The sequence below is a fragment of the Salmo trutta genome, chromosome 11, assembly GCF_901001165.1.
Source record: "Salmo trutta chromosome 11, fSalTru1.1, whole genome shotgun sequence".
Classification (NCBI taxonomy): Eukaryota; Metazoa; Chordata; class Actinopteri; order Salmoniformes; family Salmonidae; genus Salmo; species Salmo trutta.
This window is the reverse complement of record NC_042967.1, coordinates 14,449,238-14,463,134: the sequence shown is the minus strand read 5'-3', so window position 1 is coordinate 14,463,134 and position 13,897 is coordinate 14,449,238. Positions and strand designations below refer to the sequence as shown.

General features: G+C 39.0%; 1 protein-coding gene across 1 annotated transcript; it reads left to right on the top strand.

Moving 5' to 3' along the window:
- The first annotated feature begins 1,015 nt into the window (after positions 1–1,015).
- Positions 1,016–13,625, top strand: LOC115202264 (probable E3 ubiquitin-protein ligase HERC3). The gene is made up of 24 exons (XM_029766288.1): positions 1,016–1,492; positions 1,948–2,062; positions 2,187–2,257; positions 2,654–2,875; positions 3,106–3,197; positions 3,388–3,518; positions 3,728–3,855; positions 3,993–4,069; positions 4,167–4,285; positions 4,467–4,526; positions 4,626–4,731; positions 4,875–5,064; positions 5,207–5,364; positions 7,128–7,202; positions 7,323–7,367; positions 7,466–7,552; positions 7,675–7,797; positions 8,021–8,161; positions 8,351–8,517; positions 12,051–12,114; positions 12,206–12,264; positions 12,391–12,574; positions 12,788–12,887; positions 12,985–13,625. Exons 1-24 carry the CDS (start codon positions 1,264–1,266, stop codon positions 13,200–13,202), a joined length of 2,961 nt encoding a protein of 986 aa, XP_029622148.1. The 5' UTR covers positions 1,016–1,263; the 3' UTR covers positions 13,203–13,625.
- Positions 13,626–13,897: the final 272 nt, after the last annotated feature.

Genomic DNA, 13,897 nt, shown 5'->3' with positions numbered 1-13,897 from the left:
ACATGTTCTTCTGTGGGAATTTCAGTACTTCAGCATAACGTTTTCTACAGTTTTCCTCATGTTCTATTCAGTCATGTTCTCAGAGGTTTAGAGAACATTAAGAAACAATGTTTTTCTGTGGGAATTCCAGGACTTCACATAACGTTTTCTGCAGGTTTCTTCATGGTTCTATTTAAAGTAATGTTCTCAGAACATTAAGAAAACTTTCCATAAAAACAAGAACACATAGTAACATTCAAAGAACGTTGGAAGAATGTTATTTAAAAACATATACATTCCATTCCCAGCATCAACACAGTTCTCTATCCTCTATCTTGTTAAGTGTGTTCGGGTGTGTTGGCTGCACCCACTAATTGGCCACACCTGATCTTAATGAGTGCTTGTTTCCTTTGAAATGGGGTCTGTTTGAATAGACTAAAATGAACAGCTTTCTATGAGTTAAAAGAACATGGCATGCTTGCTCCATCCTAGTGGTGCAGTGGACTAATTCCATGGCTAGAAAGCAGAGAGATCATAGGTTTGAATCTCACTGACACCATGCCACATAAAAAAATTAATGGGTTTGCATGATTAATGCTTAAGCAAATGAATTGTGCTTGGAGTTCAAAACAGTTAACCTAAACTAGCAGTGTTATTAAAAGTCTTTGAAACAGTCTCAGGACATTATTTAATTACCCTATAATTTCTGTTCTCAGAACGGTAATAAAACATCCCAGGAAAATGTTCAGGGAACCATAGAAGAACCTCCCTGCAACCTAAAAATGTAAGTTCCCGGAACAGGCAACATTTTCACTTCCATTCTCAGAATGTTTAAAAAAACATTCTGTTTTCACTGTCAGGAAACGTATGGCTTTGTCCCCAGAACCAATGGGAAACAAAAAAAGTACTTTCGAACAACTTCCAAGGAACCAAATGTGCTAGCTGTGTTGTTTGTTTAAAATACTTTACCTCTAACCTGTCCCACTGCCAACCTGATATTGGTTACTGATACTGATATCCCATATGTGCCAACCTGATATTTTCGTTTACTCAGGCCATTCCCATTGTGGCATACGTTTCTGTTTGGAGGAAAATGCCGATTTAGGTTTCGTTTTCGTTTCTTGCTGTTTCTTTTACAGATATGTCATATGGTTTCGTTCATCGCTTTAGAACGCACTGACTCCCAGGGCGCAGAATGACCGTCCTGTGTTCCATCAAGATTAGCTGATTATGGTTTGCTGATTATGGATACGTTTAGACGGCGATAATAATAACACATTTACAATGTTTTCGTGGGGAGAAAACACCCCCAATGGCTTCGGTTCAGTGAAATCGAATGGTTTGGTAAAGGCGAACACGGACGGTTGCGTAAATTTCATACACATGAAATCTCCAATTACGCATCTTTCTGTAGGTAATAAAGTGCTCGCGTTCATCAGAAATAATGGGAAACAAGTGTCCGTCGCTCGGATGCAAGAGGACAACGATGGGAGAAGGATCACAGGAAAACTGAGTAAGCACCTATATGTTTTTCCCCACCACCAGAGCCCACTTCTTTACTGAACTGCTTAAACAAAATGTTTAAAGCGGCAATCAGCAGGTGAAACAATAACAAAGCGTCCTCCCCACCCGTTTCTGTAACAAGCTGAGGCATGGGGCTTGAGATATGTAACCACTCTCAAATTCATAGATAGCGCTATTGAAGGATTAACCATCCATGGTATCAAAATTATAGTTTAACAATGTTTTGAGACTATACAGTGTTTGTTTACATGCACATTGTTTACAAACATTGGAGTAAAACAAGCTTATATTTTGGGTTCTGATAGGGTAGGACAGTTGAAGTAAGCTCATGAGGCATTTATAAGTTATTCTTCAAGAATCAATGGGTACATATTATAAAAATTGCAGGAAGTAACTGCTAATTGCCCCTTTAAGCTAGATAATACATTTATTTCATGTGTGTAGAGAGTGTGGAGTGCAGGGAGAAGATTCTGGCTCTGAGTTGCGGTGATGCACATATTATTTTACTGTCTGAAGAGGGCAGAGTTTTCTGCCTCACCCAATCGTCCAATGTTCCCAGGTGGGTGCTTGACTGACATGACACACCTCTTGGCTTAGGCCTACTCACATTTTTAGTGGCTTCTGTCAATTGTAGTAATTGACCATATTGTAATGATTACTTTTGGTTGTCTGTGTTTTCTCAGACCAGTGGGTAACTTGAATCAGGTAATTCAGGTTGCATGTGGAGACCAGCATTCCATTGCACTAACCCAAGGTAAACAATTACATTCTAAATCACTCAGTTTGAGACGGGATATGATAGGAGGCTGTCTGTGCTCTTTGAATGTCCTTTATACCAAATAGTCTCTGTTCCAGGTACATAGATATCAACATGAGAATACTGGAAGAGATGGAGACCCGCACACTGTCAATTCTTCTAATAAAAAATCAACTGAGGCTTTAATCCTAAAATAGAGATGTTTTATTGGGACATCATCATGCCCAAAAGTTCATAGTGCAGAAAAGGGCAGAAATAAAAGGTGAAAAAAAAGAGTTTGAGAAGGTTCACAATAGACATTTAAAATAAAACTACATTTATCACATACTCTAACAATGCAGCATGTGTCCTGGGAGATTTCCTATGTACAAATGTTATTTTACCTTCCATTAGATGGTAATGTGTTCACGTGGGGCCAGAACTCCAGCGGACAGCTGGGTTTGGGGAAGGGAGAGCCCAGCACCTTGTCTCCCCAGCCTGTCAAGTCTCTGTCAGGAATCCCCCTGGCTCAGATCACCGCTGGGGGAGACCACAGCTTCGCCCTGTCCCTCTCTGGAGCCGTGTTCAGCTGGGGCAAGAACAGCACCGGGCAGCTGGGACTGGGGGACACAATAGGTACTGTATACACAAATATTACTATGCTAATGCATTTTCATTAATAGTTGGTATCTTATAAAGAAAAGTAGTACATTTGATATGTTTGAAGCAGACAGTATGAGTAGATCTGATAATTTAATGTCAAATAGTATATATAGATTTTCTTTTTAATAGATTTTTCTTTTTACAATAGCCAAAACAGAAAAAGACAAGCAAAGAAAAAAATCTGTCAAATCTATTTTCTACAGACAGACCTGCTCCAGCTCCTGTTGATTGCCTGAATCTAAAGAAGACCATTACTGTTTCCTGTGGAGTGGAGCATACTGCCATTCTGACAAAGGTTCTGACGTTTTTTACACAACAATATTTCCAACTGATACTATGTTTTTACTCCCAGTACCATTAAGATCTAAAGAATGTTTGGACCAATGATGTCTTGCTGGTTGCCATCACACACAGTAGAAACATTCATATCAACAACAGGAGCCGAACACATCATCATGATAACTGTGTGAATGGTTTTGTTCTAGGGAGGTTTAGTGTTCACATTTGGCTCGGGTCGACATGGACAGCTTGGACACAACTCTCTCAGAAATGAACTACGACCTCGACTGGTGGCCGAACTCTGGGGGGCAAAGGTGACCCAGATAGCCTGTGGAAGGTATGTAGTTACTAGATTGATTGATTGATAGAAGTCATGTGAATCTCTGTACAATCATACATAGTCAGACAAAGATCAATGGATGTAGCTTGGATGGTAAGATCAATCTTGGAGTGACACTGGGTGTATTCTGGGATATATCCATTCTTAGGGATCACAGTTGATTTGTGATTTTTTTCCTTTACCTACAATCCTGTTTGTCAAATTAGAAACCACACATTGGCGTTTGTGGGCTCCTTCAAAAAGATCTACTCATTTGGGCGTGGAGAGCAAGGGCAGCTGGGAAATGGAGTCAAGATGGATCAGTCTGTGCCTCTGCCAGTACAGCTACCACAGGGTAATTAAAACATTCCTTTCCTTTGCATAACATAACCTAATTAAAATGCAATACAGTACTTAGGCAGAAATGTTGGTCTCTATGAAATGATCAAATAACAGGTTTATAACATCGTGACTGTTTTGGGTCATTTTCAGGCCGCATTGATGACCAGCAAATTGAACAAACCTTTGCTGGAGGAAACCATTCTTTTGCCTTGTGCAGCTCTGCTCAAGTAATGTGTTTACAGTTAAAAGTGTACAGTTAGTTTGTTCTGTTTGTCCTTAGTACTTAACATTGTTTTAATGCAGTGCATAAAATTGTTATTACAGGAATCAGGAAAAGGGTTGAATGACTCCAATCTCGGAAAAGTGACTCAAACATTAGATGGTGACATCATTAACAGATGGATCTCGGACTGTGACTCAACATCATGGAAGAAGATACAGAAGTTAGTATGATACAAATAAACCTGATCCCCAGGCTCAATACAAATACGCAACTCATGATGGTTGATAAGTGGACAAGGCAACACAAACATACATGAGTCAGTGACACAACAACTACTGAAAAGATGAAGGTCTCAGAACTTACATACACTGAACTATAACATTCTTCACTTTTATTTTCAGGGAAATCACAAAAACGTTCTCTTCTGCATCATGTTTAAATGGGAGCTTCCTGGACAAAAGGTAAGAACTCACTGCCTATCCATTAATGTTTTATCACATTATTGAATACTTTTTATTGTTGCATATTTAATAGTATTTATTGATATCATCAATCACTAGCCGTGACAAACATTACCAAACCTCACTGAAGCACTCTGGCCTGGACTTGTCATTCGCCCGACTGGCTTTTCAAAAGCTGGCTCAAAAGGATAAAGTTCTGGCTGAGGTATCATTTCATATATTATCTTTATGATCAAATACTTATTTTCTGTTTGTTGTCCTTGATATTCAATTTGACCAGTCATTGATACTGTAAGCCACGATAAGTAATTTAGTTGTGACCCACAAGCACTCCTGTCATGGTTCAAGGTTGAAGATGTCGTCCAGCGCATACTCCTTCCCTCCCTGAGTAAGGATCCCATTGGTGTGGAGGGTCTGAGGGTGTACCTCATCATCCCCGAGCTCCTGAGAGTTCTCCTAAAACAACATCGCATAGACATTATTGGAGCCTTTGTTTTTGCCATCCTCAGACTGAACCCAGACAAGTTCCAGGTCCTTGGTAAAGTCACCATCCATCAATACACCATTTCTTCTTTCTCTTCTCTTCTCTTGTCTTGACTTCTCTCCTCTTCGCCTCTCTTTTTAAGATATAGCAGTAGTATTGCTGTAGTATTAACTAAACTCTTGTCTAATTCCAACAGAGGGCCTATGGTCGACACTTCCCGACACCCCCTTCAGAACTCTGGTGAAAACATTCCACTATGTGTCAGCAGAGTATCTCCGTATGATGGCAGAGGAGGTCTGTGATGTTAAAGAAACATTTGAAGGGACTGTAAAGGTTATGGAGAGGCTGTATGAGGTAAACATCCATTGCCATAATTGGGTGCCTTTCAGAAAGTATTCATACCTCTTGACTTATTCCACATTTTGTTGTGTTACAGCCTGAATTCAAAATGAATTAAATATTGTTTCCCCCCTCCACCATCTACACACAATACCCCATTATTATAAAGTGAAAACATGTTTTTAGAAATGTTTGCAAATTTATTGAAAATGAAGTACAGAAATATTTAATTTACCTAAGTATTCACACCTTGATCAATACTTTGTAGAAGCACCTTTGACAGCGATTACAGCTGTGAGTCTTTTTGGGTAAGTCTTTACGAGCTCTCCACACCTGGATTGTGCAACATTTGCCCATTATTCTTTTAAAAAGTATTCAAGCTCTGTCAAATGTGTTGTTCTTTATTGCTAGACAACCATTTTCAGGTCTTGCCATATATTTTCAAGTAGATTTAACTCAAAACTGTAACTCACCTACTCAGGAACATTCACTGTATTCTTGGTAAGCAATTCCAGTGTAGATTTGGCCTTGTGTTTTAGGTTGTTGTCCTGATGAAAGGGGAATTCATCTCCCAGTGTCTGGTGGAACACAGACTGAACCAGATTGCCTGTGCTTAGCTTCATTCCGTTTCTTTTTTTATCCTGAAAAACTCCTGAGTCCTCAACGATTACAAGCATTTCCATAACATAATGCAGCCACCACTATGCTTGAAAATATGGAGAGTGGTCCTTAGTAATGTGTTGTATTGGATTTTCCCGAAACATAATAGTTTGTATTCAGGACAAAAAGTTAATTGCTTTGCCACATTTGTTTTAGCAGTATTACTTTAGTGCCTTGTTGCAAACAGGATGCATGTTTTGGAATATTCATATTCTGTACAGGCTTCCTTCTTTTCACTCTGTCATTTAGGTTAGTATTGTGGATTAACTGCAATGTTGTTGATCCATCCTCAGTTTTCTTCTATCACAGCCATTAAACTGTAACTGTTTTAGAATCACCATTTGCCTCATGGTGAAATCTCTGAGCAGTTTCCTTCCTCTCCAGCAACTGAGTTAGGAAGGACACCTGTATCTTTATAGTGACTAGGTGTATTGATACACCATCCAAAGTGTAGTTAATAACTTCACCATGCTCAAAGAGATATTCATTGTCTGTTTTGTTTTTGTTTTTTTACCCTTCCTTGCGAGGCATTGGAAAACTTCCCTGGTCTTTGTGCTTGAATCTGTTTGAAATGTACTGCTCGGCTGAGGGACCTTACAGATTGGAACAGAAGCCCTGGCATAAGAAAGAAATTAGTTAATTGACAATGTCAATGAATATGTCAAAGAATCTATTCTGAATTGAATTAATTGGTGTTGACTTGTATGTGTGGGGTACAGAGATAAGGTAGTCATTCAAAAATCCTTACTACACACAGAGTGAGTCCATGCAACTTATTATTTGTTTAAGTTGTAAACAAGTAAACAAATGTTTACTCCTGAACTTATTTAGGTCATAACAAAGGGGTTGAATAGTTATTGACTCAAGACATTTCAGCTTTAAATGTTTCATTCATTTGTAAAAATTCCCTAAAACATAAGTCTACTTTGACATATGGGGTATTGTGTGTTGGCCAGTGACCAAAAAAAATCTATATTTTATCAATTTGAAATTCAGGCTGTAACACAGCAAAATGTGAAAAAAGTCAAGGGGTGTGAATACTTTCTGAAGGCACTGCATATGTATGTATGGGGAAAAACGGTGCAATTTTGTATGCTCCCTTAACCTCTTTTGTTCAGGTCAACTGCAACAGACGCATCAAAATTGCGGCAAGCAATTTCCACATCAACCGAGCCAATCAAATGCTTCAGAATGTGAGTAGCCTATCTCATAAAATTAATGCAGGTTGGTATGAAAATGGGTAATTATGTTAATGATGTCTCTGGAATCTACAAAGAGTGGAAAATGATTTTGTAATTTCGAATCCTCTTTAGATGCTCAACACAATTGTATATTATGACTACCTAGATCTTCCCGAGGTAAGCAATGAAAGTCAACACCAATCAATTGAATTCAGAATAGATTATTTGAAATATTCATTGACATTGTCGATTAACTAATTTCTTTCTTATGCCAGGCATTCTTTTATTCATGTCACCGGCAATCTTGCATCTTCAACACAGAGGCTAAATGTATAGTTTATCAATTGGAACTCAATTACAGCGTAAGTTGTTTCCAAATGTGGTGTTTATTAAAAAAAGGTACCACATTCATTTACTACACTGCTATCAGATTTGAAAATGAAGGCTAAATGTTGCCATATCTCAAATGTGTTCCTTTTTTTAGTTTGCCATCCATGGACATTTAGCCTTTTGGATCCCTACAATACATGTGAGCAGAGAGACAGCACTGGAAGATGCTTTCCAGCACCTTCGACAAAGTGGGCACGACTTCACAATGCCTTTGAAGGTTGTTGTTAGCTAGGTTTTATCGTATTTTTTTGTGTGTAAAATGTTTATTTTTACTTTGTAGCTATAAATAAGAACTGAACTGAGAAAAGAGTACTGATTAAACAAGTAATACAAACACCAGGACTTGGTACTTATTTTAACATCTACCTATGTATTAGGAAAAGTATTTTCATTTCCTAATCCTTATTTAGGAGTAAATAGCGTATTTTTTTGGTCTCCAGGTGAAGTTTCAAGCAGAGAATGGTGTGGATGAAGGTGGCGTTTCACTGGAATTCTTCAGGCTCCTGGGGAGGGAACTTCTCAAAATGGAACCAAAGACACTGGAGGTTTACGAGTCTGGACTAGCATGGTTCACAACAGATGTATGTTCCATATTCAATTACAAATTGTTCCCAGATTTAACTCCATCTTTCCCCCACAATGTTTGTTTTATTTACTAACTTAGAAATATCCATTCTTAGAAATGTATATTATCTGTTATACTTATATTGTACTGTTAAATATTGAAAGTTCTGATTAGATTATGGCATTCTGTTTTTTTCAATCCATAGGACGGCGGTATCACTGATGAATTCTACTTACTTGGGCTGCTCTGTGGGAAGGCCCTGTTTAGTCAGTGTGTTCTGAACCTCTGCTTCCCTCTGGCTCTCTTCAAGAAGCTTCTGGGTCTGACTACAACATTGGATGACCTTAAAGAGCTGTCTCCAACTGAAGCAAGGTACAATTATTCTGCTGAAAAAGATATACAGGTTGCTGCCAAAATAAAGGAAACACCAACATAAAGTGTATTAAAGTTCCAATGCAACCGTTTTTTTTTTTATCTCACTATCAAATCATATCTGGGTAACAATTAAGCACCTTACTGTGATTGTTTTCAATTAAAATGGTCAAAAAGAGAAAAAAAATTGCTTCTTAGGACTGTCTGAGAGTGGTCTGAGTGGAAATGTGCTGTTATTGGCAGAGAGGTTTGGAACGTTCTTTCTTATTGGACTATTAACTAATTTACTTCATGGTGATGTCTGATCATCTGATGGAGTTTTGGAAGGCCAAAACTCCATCCCAACAAAACTTACACTAAACGTGAATTATGATAATGTGGAAATATATAAGGAAAATCATGTTTTTTACTGCACTGGGCCTTTAATAGGGCTTTGAGCCACCACAAATCACCAAACCTACTTCAATGCACCTTGGCATAGATTCTACAAGTGTCTGGAACTCTATTGGAGTGATGCGACACCATTCTTCCACGAGACATTCCATAATTTGGTGTTTTGTTGATGGCGGAGGAAAACGCTGTCTCAGTCGCCGCTCCAGAATCTCCCATAAGTGTTCAATTGGGTTGAAATCTGGTTTACTGAGACACACACACACATACTTTAACTTAAGAAGGATCTGCCCCTTTATTTAAATTTTTGCCTAAAATGATATACCCAAACTAACTGCCTGTAGCTCAGGACCTGAAGCAAGGATATGCATATTCTTGATACCATTTGAAAGGAAACACTTTGAAGTGTGTGAAAATGTGAAATGAATGTAGGATAATATAACACATTAGATCTGGTAAAAGGTAATACAAAGAAAAAGACATGCATTTTTTGGTATTTTTTGTACCTTCATCTTTGAAACGCAAGAGAAAGGCTATAATGTATTATTCCAGCCCAAGCACAATTTATATTTTGGCCACTAGATGGCATCAGTGTATGTGCAACGTTTAAGACTGATCCAATGAACCATTGTATTTATGTTCAAAATGTTGCATCAAGACTGCCAAATGTGCCTAATTGGTTTATTAATACATTTTCAAGTTCATAACTGTGCACTCTCCTCAAACAATAGCATGGTATTCTTTCACTGTAATAGCTACTGTAAATTGGACAGTGCAGTTAGATTAACAAGAATTTAAGCTTTCTGACTATCCGATATGTCTATGTCCTGGGAAATGTTCTTGTTACTTACACCCTCATGCTAATCGCATTAGTGTACGTTAGCTCAACCATCCTGAGGTCGGGACACCGATCCTGTAGAGGTTTTAAACCCCCTATACTCCTTTGAGACCCCTCTTTCAATGCCACTGAAATCTCTTCTCCTAGCCATGGTAGCCAAAATAATGGGCAACTGGGCATTTTATACATGACCCTCAGCATGATGGGATGTTAATTACTTAGTCAACTCAGGAACCACACACGTGAAAGCACCTGCTTTCAATATACTTTGTATCCCTCATTTATCCAAGTGTTTCCATTATTTTGTCAGTTACAGTTGAAGTCAGAAGTTTACACTTAGGTTGGAGTCATTAAAACTCATTTTTCAACCACTCCACAAATTTTTTGTTAATAAACTATAGTTTTGGCAAGTGGGTTAGGACATCTACTTTCTGCATGACACATCATTTTTCCAACAATTGCTTACAGACAGATTATTTCACTTATAATTCACTGTATCACAATTCCTGTGGGTCAGAAGTTTACATACACTAAATTGACTGTGCCTTTAAATAGCTTTGAAAATTCCAGAAAATGATGTATTGGCTTTAAAAGCTTCTGATAGGCTAACTGACATCATTTGAGTAAATTGGAGGTGTACCTGTGGATGTATTTCAAGGCCTACCTTCACACTCAGTGCCTCTTTGCTTGACATCATGGGAAAATCAAAAGAAATCAGCCAAGACCTCAGAAAAAAATTGTAGACCTCCACAAGTCTGGTTCATCCTTGGGAGCAATTTCCAAACGGCTGAAGGTACCACGTTCATCTGTACAAACAATAGTATGCAAGTATAAAAAACAGGACCACACAGCTGTAACAGTGTAGGTTCCGTCCCTCTCTTCGCCCCAACCTGGGCTCGAACCAGGGACCCTTGCACACATCAACAACTGACACCCCATGAAGCATCGTTACCCATCGCGCCACAAAAGCCACGGCCCTTGCAACGCAAGGGGAAACCCTACTTCAAGTCTCAGAGAGAGTGACGTCACTGATTGAAATGCTATTAGCGCGCACCACTGCTAACTAGCTAGCCATTTCACATTGGTTACATAGCCATCATACCGCTCAGGAAGGAGACGCGTTCTGTCTCCTAGAGATGAACGTACTTTGGTGCGAAAAGTGCAAATCAATCCCGGAACATCAGCAAAGAACCTTGTGAAGATGCTGGAGGAAACAGGTGCAAAATTATCTATATCCACAGTAAAACGAGTCCTATATCGACATAACCCGAAAGGCCGCTCAGCAAGGAAGAAGCCACTGCTCCAAAACCGCCATAAAAAGCCACACTACGGTTTGCAACTGCACATGGGGACAAAGATTGTACGTTTTGGAGAAATGTCCTCTGGTCTGATGAAACAAAGAGAGAACTGTTTGGACATAATGACCATTTATGTTTGGAGGAATAAGGGGGAGGCTTGCAAGCCGAAGAACACCATCCCAACCGTGAAGCACGGGGGTGGCAGCATCATCTTGTGGGGGTGCTTTGCTGCAGGAGGGACTGGTGCACTTCACAAAATAGATGGCATCATGAAGGAGGAAAATTGTGTGGATATATTGAAGCAACATCTCAAGACATCAGTCAGGAAGTTAAAGCTTGGTTGCAAATGGGTCTTCCAAATGGACAATGACCTCAAGCATACTTCCAAAGATGTGGCAAAATGGCTTAAGGACAACAAAGTCAAGGTATTTGAGTGGCCATCACAAAGCCCTGACCTCAATCCTATAGAAAATTTGTGGGCAGAACTGAAAAAGCTTGTGCGAGCAAGGAGGCCTACAAACCTGACTCAGTTACACCAGCTCTGTCAGGAGGAAGGGGCCAAAATTCACCCTACTTATTGTGGGAAGCTTGTGGAAGGCTAGCCGAACCGTTTGACCCAAGTCAAAATAAAATAAAGTAGTGATCCTAACTGACCTAAGACAGGACATTTTTACTAGGAGTAAATGTTAGATTTAAACTCAGTTTCACAATTCCTATTTGGCTAAGGTGTATGTAAACTTCCGACTTCAACTGTACCTGTATATGTTTGTCTTCAACTGCTGGCTGTTGATTTAAAGAATCCATACTACTCTCTCAACACATTTAAGGATAATGTGTTTCAAAACTCCAGCAAAGTTTAGGTTTTGTCTCCTTCAAGTTGGTGGTTCCTCAGTTGCCACTAGTTTGGGTGTTACAAAGCACTTCATTTTAACAGTGTAGTTGTTGTTTTAGAGATACTATTATATATCTGCTCAAATCACATTTATTGTTTGTTTGTTTAAAATTAGGGGCTTGCAGGATGTGTTGGATGAAGATGAGGAGGTTGTTGAAGCAATGGATGTGGTTTTCATGGTAAGAGAGAATTGATAGTTTTTAGCCATTTTTGGTAGCCTACACAGGTAACCCCAGCTGATGCTGTAATAATCTTTATTGTCTTTCTAAGTACAAAGGGCAAGAACTGATACCAAATGGAGAGAAGGTCCCACTTACCATGGTCAACAGGTATATTTGATGACAGTAATCTTATCAACATATAAATCTTATGAATCTCTTGAATTAACAAAAGAATTCCACAGGAAGTGTTCTGTACTCATAAATAAACATTGTTCTGCCATATATCATTCACAGGAAGAAATATGTTGACTTGTACGTTGACATGAAGCTCAACAAGTCGGTGCAGAGCCAGTTTGCAGACTTTGAGAAAGGCTTCCACAAAGGCTTCCCTATACAGGCATGGAGGATGTTTCTACCTGAGGAGCTGATGACACTTCTACAAGGAGATGACAACTACGAGTGGGACAAGTTGAGAGAGGTAAAGTTCTACCTGCTTAGATATGTCATAAAAGTACATAAGCAATATAATATGGAAGTTCATACATGTTTGGTAGCTTATATAGCAGCGCTATGCTCCCAGTGGTTAAATCTGGCCCCATTCTGTTTGGACTATACAGTCTATGGCTATAATACACTGGCATGGTCTACTGTACATGCGGTTGTTTCATTATGTTTTTCTCTGCAATAACAGAATGCCCAGTATCAAGGATATAGGCCCACAGATGACATCATCCAGAACTTCTGGATAGTTTTCATGGAGTTCTCTGAGGAGCAAAAGAAGAAGTTCTTAAGTGAGTTAACAGACAGTTAATTAATCTGAAATAATTGTATAGCTCCAGAAATGCTTCGTCAGTGGATAAGTATTATCCTCTAATTTCTAACTTCTAGCTTTTCTGACTGGAACGGACAGACTGCCCAGAGGTCGAAGTCTCTCCAAACTGCAGATGCAAATCACGTGTTTGGGCAGTACTGAGGCTGATGAATATTATCCGAAAGCACAAACCTGCTCTGTGACGTTATGCCTCCCTAACTACAGCAGTATCGACATTCTGCGGGAGAAACTTCTCCATGCGATCACCCACTGTGATGCGTTTGGAGATTTTTGAAATGATTAAACTGGGAAGCATGTAGTATTTTTCTTTTTATCCTCGCCAGTCATTATTGTATTCATGTTTTAAGTCAGTGGAACCCATTCAGAGCTAACAACTGAACATCTTCAAACATATTAAGTAGTCTTAAATATAGTTTTCTATTTAAATTCAGTATTGCACAATATGGACCAATATAAATATCCAATTTGTAAGTCGCTCTGGATAAGAGCGTCTGCTAAATGACTTAAATGTAATGTAAATGTATTTCTTGACATGTTCTACTCATGTTTCCTTCATGCACTGGGATAACTGGATACGTGGAGACCTCTGCTGTTTGAATATCTGTACGACGTGCTGTCTTTGTTAATACAAATGTTAATAACTGCGAATGAGTGCCATAGTAAAAAGAGCCACTGTTAATAAACATTTGTTGTGGAAGTTCTAGTGCAATACTGTTTTTTAGGAAGTTATGTAAGTACATCGCATGATTCGGCTAGATTTTGCTGACACCAGTCATGCTCGCCACTAGACTGAATACCCACAAAGTCATAAACCCCGCCCTAATCTGAAATATCTCTTCTTAAAATGTGATGTAAAACCTTACCCTAACCACACTGCTAAACGTATGCCTAACGGAGTCTTAAATGAAGACCAAACTGCATTTTTTTTTTTGGGGGGGGGGCAATTTTGTGGCTGTGGAATCTGACTTT

Coding starts and splice junctions, on each gene's coding strand:
- LOC115202264 (XM_029766288.1), top strand. CDS start 1,264: ATGTTTTCGTGGGGAGAAAACACCCCCAATGGCTTCGGTTCAGTGAAA. Junction 4,527..4,625: donor GGGAGCTTCCTGGACAAAAG/GTAAGAACTCAC, acceptor ATCAATCACTAG/CCGTGACAAACATTACCAAA. Junction 7,203..7,322: donor CCAATCAAATGCTTCAGAAT/GTGAGTAGCCTA, acceptor AATCCTCTTTAG/ATGCTCAACACAATTGTATA.